Source organism: Argiope bruennichi, chromosome 1 (genome assembly GCF_947563725.1).
Source record: "Argiope bruennichi chromosome 1, qqArgBrue1.1, whole genome shotgun sequence".
NCBI classification, from domain to species: Eukaryota; Metazoa; Arthropoda; class Arachnida; order Araneae; family Araneidae; genus Argiope; species Argiope bruennichi.
In genome coordinates this window covers 137,303,086-137,314,195 of record NC_079151.1, presented here as the reverse complement: position 1 = coordinate 137,314,195, position 11,110 = coordinate 137,303,086, and the positions used below count along the sequence as shown (strand labels likewise).

The window sequence follows — 11,110 nt, the reverse complement described above, 5'->3', positions numbered from 1 at the left end:
TTTTCCTTGCATTTAGTTTTGAGATTATAAATTTCCGAAGTTGCGTAAATTTATGCCGCATGTGGTTCATTTTTATTTATTTATTTAATTTAGAGAATGAATATTTGATTCGGAATATTTGTTTTTCAATATATCGGACATTGGCACATTGAAATCGCTAATGACTTCTGTGTGAAATGATCGTCTTCATTAATCCACAATGAATTTCACAATAACGGTTTTCTTTCTTCACATAAACGCTACATTCAAATATAGAATTCCGTAGCGCAATCCTTCATTAGTGCTTTTACTTTCTTTAGTTAAAATTTTTGCTTGCAAAATTCGGAAATAATTAGTCAGTTTCCAGTAAATATAAAACTGAAATGCGCAATCATTAGAAAAGAAAACATTGAATGCGCTGATCTTACTGTATTTTAAGTTTTAAAAAGAATTTCAAGAAAAGATGACGCTTATCCTTGTAGTTGCAATTTTGGGAATGGCCTTCTGTCAAGCAGAAGGTAAGTAATCCTAATCAAATGCGTTATATGTAATACTAATTGATATGTATCCTATATGTATTGCTTTGTTGTTGAAAGAAAGACGGAAATGTGGAAAGTCAATAAGTGATCTTTTAAAAATTTAAAACCGAATATACAAATAATATAGCTGTAGAAATTATATTAAATTAAATAGATTCTTTAAATATTCGAGTTCTTTAAGGTTTTGATTGATCTTTTATATCCTTGAATGTTGATAGAATTTTGCTGGTTTGTGAATGAAATGTTCTTTTTTATATAAAAAGAATTGGGGAAATGGAGGATAAAAGGTGATATAAATAGAACATCTCTCATTTCAGAGACTTTAATGAAGAAATTAGAAATACAGATTTATTTCCTTTTTTAATTATTTTTTTATGATGAAGAGGCTAACGAAATATTCTGCTACTCGGAAAGTACTTAATCTTGCTTTGGCACTATTGCTGAACTCATCATATTTGGGCTAGTCTCAGTTTTTACAACTCACTTTGTCAACCAGATGACTCGCTATATATGATAATCGTGTTTAATTTTATTACATTTTCGTGCTTAATAATTAAAGATTAAATTTGCCGAATCATTAAAGATTAAATGAGCTATTAATATAGAAATAGATGTTCTTCCATTGAAGCTTTAATGATGTCATATCATTAAGACAGACTTATTGTAATTGTCATAAACCTTTTTATTTTGCACATGAATCTTCCTTATGGGTACGAATCCCGGGTATTAGAATGCCTTTAAATTTTAAGTATCTGGGCAATCAATTTCAAATAACAAGTTGCCTTTTGTGATGATGTAATATTATTTTCGGATTCCTTACGTAGGTAAACTACGAATGTAGTTTCAGAATTTTTCTTTCTTTGTTTTCTGTCAATAATGTCAGAAAGTTACAAGATTAAATATTTAATGACAAAAATAAAAACCGATTTAAATTCCATGGCAACCATAAAATGTAGTTAAAATTACACAAATAGCATTTTTTTAAAATTGTAATTTATTCGAAATAAATTGCAAGGCAACTAAATTGGTTTCATCATAAAGACAATTTAAGTAATTAGAAATTAATCTGAATTTTATCATTTTTTCCGCTACAACTTCCGTATATATTATTGCACAAAAATCAATTTTATCCATTTCAGTTTTCTTTAAAAATGTCTCTTTAAGGATATTAATTTAAAAATCTTACAAATGTTTCCTGAATTATAATAATTTTTTCTATAAATATTTTTGGCGTAATTTCTAACAAAAGATTACATTGTTGTCCAGAAATTCTAACCATTTTTTTCATTGTTTCATCAAATTTTCAATCGATTGACTTTCGTCCATTGCTGAATATTATGTTTAATATCAGCCTTTCTTAGAATATGAATTTAAAAAATAAAGCTATAATACCGCAAATATTATACGGACAATTAGAGTTTTAATAATGCTATAATGTTATGGCACTGGTCTCCATTAGGAAGTTTTTACACACACAATAAACAAAACAATTAAGCAATAAGACAATTAAGCTAGCATTACTTCAATGCGTGACAATTTCATGGCATCAAGGACATGAAATTATATCTAAACGATTTAACTGAAATTAAATATTGCAAATATCTTCAACTTATAAGCTGGTCGGGAAAGGAGACTAGTGTATAATAAATATGCATACACATATATCCAAATATTGAACAAATTTTTTATGTCTCTATTTCAGGCACAGAATAGTTTCTTATTTGAATTCTCCTCGTCTTAACGTTATTATCTCAAAAAATAAATTTGAAATAAAACTAGATTTGAGGTTGTTCGTTAAGTTTTTACATTACACATAATAATTTTGCTTACATAGATTGAGCTTCTGTCTTCTTTGAGTATTATTTACTTACAATGAAATTTTGTTGTAAGACACAAAACCATCACATGATTTTCAATCGAAATGTTACCCAATCATCAGCTGTAGAAACTTTATGTTATATTTACAGAAGAAATATATTTATTCTAGACTGAAGCTTTATCAAGACAAAGCTACAAATCATACTACGAAAAGCATTAATGTTTTTTTTAAATTATGACATATAAATATTTCATGTATACCTTTGCCTTTAGTCTTCTGAAAAAAAGTTATTTCTTAGTGAAAACCCATCATGATTGATGACCTCTTTAAATTAATAAAAGAGGAATGAAAAACAAAAATTATCCTGGAATATCTAGAAGTTTGACCTGGAAAAATTTGGATAAACCTGCAAACAAATCTGGAAATTTTAAGCAAAGCTTTTCTACCTTGGAAATCTAATCCCGATGCAGATACTTATAGTCCAAAAAAAAAGTTATCAGATGAAACATTTATATTTAAATATTAACATTTAAATGTTACAGTCCTTACATTTCAAATATTTATTAAATAGCCCCAAAGTTGTTCTAAAAATTGTAACCGCCCTAGTCATAACACTAACTCTCCGACTAGTTTCGAGAGTTAGTGTTATGACTAGTCTCCTAGTCATAACACTAACTCTCGAAAGCAGACGGATAGATATTAAATGACCAGACCGCTGCTACAGCAACACTAGCGAGAACAGTGATTGAGTCCTAAGGGTCATCACCGGCCACGGTATAACTCTTCCCTAAGGAAGTACGATGGGAAGAGCCAGATCTCCACCTTTTCGTGTACCCACCAGGGTGGCGAGAACCATCCACCATGCTGGAAGTTTCTCATCCTCAATTACGAGATGCATCCGGGGGGATTCTACCGTTGGATATATCACTGACTCTAAAACCAACCTCGAAGTCAGATGGGTAAAAAATGGAACGATTGGGCAGCCGCTACAGCAGCAATAGAGGGAACTATGTTTGGAAAAGGCCATCACCGGCCACGGTAAAACCCTTCCCTTAGGAAGTACGTCCCGTCCTCGATGGGAGGAGCCAGATCCCCACTTTTTCCAGAATGGCGAGAATCAAACACCATGCCGGAAGCTTTTCATCCTCATTTCGAGGTGCCTCCCGGGGAAGGGGGTCTGCAGTTGGATAAAAAAAACTTCATTTTTCAGCTTTCAGGGCAAAGAAATGGGTGACAAAGGCCAGTATCATCGCTTATGAATCACTATTAATTCCTGGAATACATGCTATAATTCAAAGTTCTAACAATTCTTTGGAATTTTTAAGTCTTTTTTTTGAATAACTTTATTTTATTAAACGGAATATAAAAAAAAAGGTTTTTCGTTTGGAAATCGTCTTTCTATTATGCTGTGCAACTGCTAAAAACAATATATATTATCTATTCACAAATTGCTTCTAAATACGAATGAGTTTTCAATGGTACTAGAATACATTCCAACGTGCAGTTTCAAGTGAAATGCTTAATTGTCTTGCTATGTGACTATGAAGTTGAATGAGTCGAATACAGCACGGTTGTAAATGATATCAGATATACCAATAATTAGTTGCAATTTTTGCAAGTTTTATTTCATTCAACCATTTTCATGTTCTTCATTTATAGAAAAATATAGTAAAGTATTTTTTAGGAAAAATTGAATATTATTTAGAATAAAGAAGAGGACTGTCATATAATATATCAGCAATATTACACAATATTTAAAAATATTAAATAGATGCAAAAAATTTATGCATTGTTAATTCAAAATCTTAGCTTTAAAATTCAACTTTAATTGAATAATTTTTTTTATTTTTTTTATTTTATTTTTATTTTATTTTGTTTAATATTTTATTTTATGTTTTATTATTATTTATCTTATTTTATTTAATAATTTATTTATTACAACGCAATCACTACACACATTTTTATTAAGCGGCTGAATATCGCATAACGTTAAAACATTGAAAATTTTCCAACGAAAAACGTTCAGATATCGGGATTACTGTAAGCTAAAGTCTAAATTTTGAGTTTTTGATAAATGATGGATTTACGACACTGAAAATTCTAGATAATTCTAGATTTAATATCATGATCTATTATTCTTCTTAATGTGTTTTGCCTGAAGTGAACAGACAACTTGGATAAGTTTGTACATATCCTGCTTTTCCATCTTTTGTTCCGGTTTTTAAACCCATCCGGCTTAGAATAAAATACCTTAGATATTTTTTAATTATTTATTTTTAGTAAAACAAATCAAAACTAATGAAAGAAATTAATTAGGTGTATTTATAAAAAATCCTTGCTATTGAAAAAGGTTTTGCTTTAAAAAATAACTTTTTATCTTCTTTTACTTTATGTAAAAGATATATCGAAATTAATCTATCTAAACAAGTTATCAAAATCACTTTGAGCTGTCTATGACATGCAAAGAACTCTATTTCACTTTTTTCAAATTGAAACTTTAATCTTTCTCTAGCAAAGAAAACTTATATCTGACATTTTATGTATTGTCTTTGAAAATCAATTTCTTTAGAATTCAATTTCCATAGTGTATTTCAAATGCAAAACATAGATACAAGCTGAAACTATTCAAATCTCCTGTTTAAATAGAAATTGTGAAAAAAATGTTAAAGTTAATATATGCAAATTTGATACCAAGGAGCGTGATATTTTATATCAAGACAAATTCCTTAAATTCATTAGTAATAAGAGAAGAAATTAATTGAAGCGAAACAATAATCTATTAAAGATTAGTTAAATTTTGATGTTTGAAGGAAATTTATCTCCAATTTTAATCAGTAGTTAGATTTAATTTTCGAATATTAATATCACCGAAGTACAATGTTGCGATCTATATAATAAAATATCAATCCAATGCTATATAATATTAGTAGTCAATATTTAGTAATATAATTAAATATTTATAATTTTTTCCATCTTTTAAAACTATATAATCCGATACTGATTCTTCCAATTAGTTAATATAATATACTGGAATTTGTAAAGACAAAATTTTTTAGTCGATTTTTAATTCATTTCCTGATGCGCTAAAGTTCTGAAATTTTGTGCAAATTTTACTCCCTGAAATAATATAATATAAAACTGAGGTGAACCATCGGATTTAAATAGTAAAGATTAGAAAACTATAAAAAGTGCGTGCTCAATAAACACTATTTTATAAATATACAAAAAAAAAAAAGAAAAGAAAAGAAGTATTATTTTTCTCAGAAATATGGATGTCCAAACCAAATCGGAATATAATAAGGGATTATTAACAATATTTTAAAGTAATTAAACCCCAATGAATATCGAAAAAAGTTATCCAAAATATTCATGAGAAATGCAATATGCTCTAAAGAAGATAAAATTCTGATTTACTTAAAATTCTGATTTACTTAATCTCACATTTACGATAATGTTTCATTGTACTTTTATAAAAATATAAAATCAGAATATATATTTTTAAAAAATTGCTTATAATACACTAATTTTAAGAATGTTTTCATTTTTATTCTTATAAGCTTCTGTGGTGTTTCAGCACAGGAAACAAACGAATGTCCCATTAATCAGCATTTTAGTGATTGTGGAAGCCCCTGTGCTCTGACATGCGCAAACTACAAAGCACCTCCTGAAGGATGTTTCTTGATGTGCATAATTGGATGTCAGTGTGACGAAGGCTTTGTTCTGGATGAAAAGAATAATGTATGTGTGGAACCAGAAAATTGTCCTGTCTCTTAAAGTAGAATGTGGGGAAGATGCCTGTACAATGTAATGTATGTATCAATCTTCTGTAGAATGTATTCAAGAATTTTCAAATAAACTAATGGAAAACGATTTATGGAGATAAAATATTTATTATTGATTTTTTGGTTCTTTTTATTTGATATTTCATCACATGAAAGAAAATGTTATAAAATTTTGTTTATCTGTGCCTGAATTTGTGACTGTCAACTATTGCTTATTTTTTTGGTTCTTTTTATTTGATATTTCCCCACATGAAGGAAAATGTTATTATAAAATTTGGTTTATTTGTGCCTGATTTTGTGACTGTCCATTATTGCTTAATTTTTGGTTCTTTTCATTTGATATTTCACCACATGAAGGAACATGTTATTATAAAATTTGGTTTATCTGTGCCTGAATTTGTGACTGTCAACTATTGCTTATTTTTTTTTTGGTTCTTTTCATTTGATATTTCCCCACATGAAGGAAAATGTTATTATAAAATTTGGTTTATTTGTGCCTGATTTTGTGACTGTCCATTATTGCTTAATTTTTGGTTCTTTTCATTTGATATTTCACCACATGAAGGAACATGTTATTATAAAATTTGGTTTATTTGTGCCTGAATTTGTGACTGTAATGTGGCCTTATATGAAAAGAAAATGTTAGGTTTATCAACGATATTCTATATATAACATAACATGACTCCATTCTCCTGCAACTATAACCTTATAGTTATTTAAATAATGTTGTGAACATGAAGTGGAAGACAATCGCAGAGCAATCCAGAGAGTAATGCTTTTTCTTGGTTCTTACCAGTGTACCAAAGACAAAATTCAATTGTTTTAATTTGCTATTCTATATAGCAGATTTCTCATATGAATGCTAGTATATCTTAGAAGAAAATCGGTATATCATTTGGTATATATCGACATTGGTATATCGTCATATCAAACAGCAATGTTCTATATATTTCTCCCTATTCGCTCATGGCGTGGTAAACCAATTTTTGGTTGATAATAAGTATTATTTACATTCTGTATAGTATATACTTCATGTAAAATAATATATAAATAATAATATTTAAAATATATAAATAATAATAATATAAAATAATGATATTTCCATTTAATTAAAGCGATTAAATCTGCATTTTTCCTGAAAGAAATTCTTTGTTTTTATAGTAGCCACTATGGACATTTAAATGCATCAAATTAAATTAAAATTAATAAATGATTTTCAAAATGTATCTTCATTAATACACTAAAAGTCTGAATTTTGTAAATCGTTTTCTATTTTATAACTTATAATTAAATATACCATCGATATTTGTAATACTATCGATATTATAAATATATACAATATATTAACGATATTTGTATACTATCGATAAAAAAAAATGTAATCATTTTTTTTCTCAAATTATGTGTCACCATTCATTTGAAATCAATTAAATGAATTAACGAATGAATTTCATTAAATGAATCAATTAACTAACCAATAAATTCTGAAAATATTATAATGAGGTTTTACCATCAGGAATTCATTAATGTACAAAATTTGCGCAATCAGTCAAGCAAAATTTGCTAATTAAAGAAAGTATTTTTTAAAAGCATGAAGAAGATAAAAATAAAACAAATAAGAAAAATAAAACAAGAAAAAAAAATGCACTTTATCGAACACTGCGTGTTACGGTTTGTTGGAAGTTGTTTGATCAGGACGTAATAAAATATATTATTACTTTTTTTTTTCATATATCCCAGTATTCATGCATTTTTTTCCTCCTAGGAAGGACTTAAGGGCAACCTATTATGTCAAAGTCTATTTTTCAGGTGAAATATTTATTGAATAAAACGGAATTTCATTACTCGCTATTTTTTTTTTTTCATTTTGATAAAAAAAAACATTAGTTAATTGTAACGCATTTAATTGTAGTGCAAACATTTAATTGTAGCGCATTTTCGTAAATTATAAAACTATAGGAGATAAAATCAGCACCTTCTCTTTCATTCATGATTTCATTTTTTTTTAACTTTAACCCATTAAATAACAAATCCGTATCATAAATATATGGTAGGATGAGAACTCAAAGGTATCATTTTGAAATTGAAATTTCAAAGAGGCAAAATAAATTTTTTAAAATTATAAATAAATAAAAAAAACAAAATGAAAATAAAATGAATGATTGTTAGCTTTCAAAAATTTGAAAGAAGCGGCTAAAACTCATATAACTAACTACTCGTGAAGAAAGCTTAAAAATTTTTACTTAGAGTCTGAAATGCGAGTTTTTAATTAAATTTACCACACTTTGACGACTAAAATAACTGGAGATAATGATTTATTACAGAAACAGTAGTGTGTTAAACGAACAGTTATGGGCTTTCTAGCTCCAAGCATTATTCATTGACATTCAAGTCTCTCTTTTTTTCTCATTTTTCTATTAGTTCTCTTTATGTTTTTAAGCTAAAAAATTTATTTATGTATTAGCAAATCGTCTTGGATTTATAAATCAAATTATTATAAATATATCCGACACACATATTATTTTTTATTAAACAATATAATGTGCGTGAGAAGCTTCAGTAATTTAAAATATTGTACCGTTTGATTTAGAACTTTCAGCTTTTGATTGCAATTGCTTGTAAGTTAGTAGGTGCTCCCCAAAATAGGAGTTTTAAAAGTTTCAGCTAAAAATTTATTGTAATATCAATGGTTTTCAGCACTTATTCAAAGCCTATCGCTTGATGAAAAATGGTAAAACTTATTTCCTTATTTTAAATATAAAAAATTAGATTTTGAGAAAAAAAGATGCATTATTTTTATTTGCATGCAGTTATTAATTAAATATAATTTTAAAGAAATAAAGATTACTATTAATAACTATTAAAACAATAAAATAAACTAGATAATATCGTAATGGTATTAGCTAAATTAAAAAGTGATTATAATTGATAAAATTATAAATAAAAGAAAGAATATAAATCTACTACAGCAAATTTAAAATTATCATGTCAAAATATTTTTTTTAATTCAAGATATTTGAATTCACAATATACAGTTAATGAGGGATTCTCCTCAGTTTAATATTACACAAACATGTGGAATAAGATAGCTCTTCATCAATACGACGATGAAAGAAGCATTCGATGAAATTTATTTAATATTTTTATTTTCAATCTCGGGCTGACATGACATGGATATTTTAAACCGTAATCGTCAAACGGTTTTGGACGATCCGAAGTATTCCGGAAAAAATTCAATTGAGCTTTATCCCCTATCTTTCTGTAAAAAAAATATTTATTAATTTTCTATAAACGTGAATAGGATATAATAGTCCTTTAAATTGTTCAAAAGATAATATAAAGTAGTCACTGTTGTGAATGATCTAATGAACGGATAGGATATGTTCAAAAATAATAAATTTGTAGAATTAATGCAATAAAAAGTAGGAACTGGATCAAGAAATAAGAGAGCATTTCAGAATGAAGTAAATATGGGCTATATGGGCTAAATTAAGATGAAAATTAGGAAGTTAATTGGGATTTAATTATTTAAATTATATATATATATATATATATATATATATATATATATATATATATATATATATATATATATATATATATATATATATATATATATATATGGCTGAAGGGATAAAAATCTTTAATGATTACCACATTGTTTTAAATATACCTAAATTTCCCTTGCCTAAAATGAAACGTAACGAAGAATTCTCTGTCAAAATCTCATAGAAAAAAGATGGAAGCGAAAATTTTTTATCTGTTCTGCTCTTGTGTTGTGATGTAGACTGACGTATTTCTTGCTACTTATTTGTTGTATGTAAATTATGCCTCCAGCGGTGAAATAAACCGAAGTTTATAATTTCAAAAGTTCCTTTTCCTCGGTCATGCAATACTAACTTTAGAAAATAAATCAATTTAATATTTCAGCAAATTTTAAATTTAATTAATCAAATATTAAAATAAATTATTTTAATATTTATTTTTGAGAAATAATTTCTCTTTTGATACGTTTTATGTTTCAACTCTTTCAATTCACAGCTCGATCCTCTCTTTATACTATATTTGATCCAAAATATGTTCCAGTTAAGCAATTTTTTCATAATTACCTTAAATTACATCTCATTTAGCTAATTGTAATTTTTTTTGACAGGGACAGACTAACGATCATACAAATTTAACAACAAAAGCAAGTATTTTTTAAAATCATAAAGTTTTAAACTCGGAATATTTTTAAAATCTAAATGTAAAATAATGATTGTTTTTTTAAAAAACTAACTTTTAATAAATAATGAAAACAAAAAAGTATTTTTGCCAGAATCTGAAATACAATTGGTGATTTGATATGAAGCAGATAAAAACAAACAAGATCAATTTACGAATTTTATTAATTTTGATGTTTATCACTAGACACATACCATATAGATTTCAGATATTATCAGATAAAAATACATTTTATTTACAACTCAGTTCATAGTGCCCAGTGTCATTATCATTGCTAGTTTGTGTAGCAAAATTTATTCAATAAAAATGAAATATCATTTCGCAGTGTTATTCTCACAGTTATTTACTATGTAATTGAATTTAATATTTATTTCTGTCATAAAACAACTCTTTCAAAAAGGCCCATTTATACACTTATACCAACGAAAATTGTAAACAAAATCTAATATTTAAGGTATATATTAAATTCAATTTTATTGAGAGTTAGAGGAATTATTTGAACTGAAATTGCATGTTTGTCTGGCATTGTAGAAGACCCTCTCTTTGTAAGATGAAAACCTTCTGTGTGCTTTGTGCTATTTCCTTGGCTCTTTTCGAATCTATAAGTAAGTTGAAATATTTTTTTTTCTTAATTATACTGAATTACATTTAATATTTTTTCGAAATGAAATTTTAAAGTGTTTAAATGTAATAAAATACCTTAATGGGAATTAAAAGTGAACGTATCAAAATAAGGATTTAATTTGAAAATGTTTCGTGTACGCTTA

The 11,110-nt window shown here is 26.9% G+C and overlaps 1 protein-coding gene across 1 annotated transcript; it reads left to right on the top strand.

Annotated features, from left to right (window-relative positions):
- The first annotated feature begins 401 nt into the window (after window positions 1-401).
- Window positions 402-6,270, top strand: LOC129969583 (venom peptide SjAPI-like). The gene is made up of 2 exons (XM_056084256.1): window positions 402-497; window positions 5,912-6,270. Exons 1-2 carry the CDS (start codon window positions 443-445, stop codon window positions 6,109-6,111), a joined length of 255 nt encoding a protein of 84 aa, XP_055940231.1. The 5' UTR covers window positions 402-442; the 3' UTR covers window positions 6,112-6,270.
- Window positions 6,271-11,110: the final 4,840 nt, after the last annotated feature.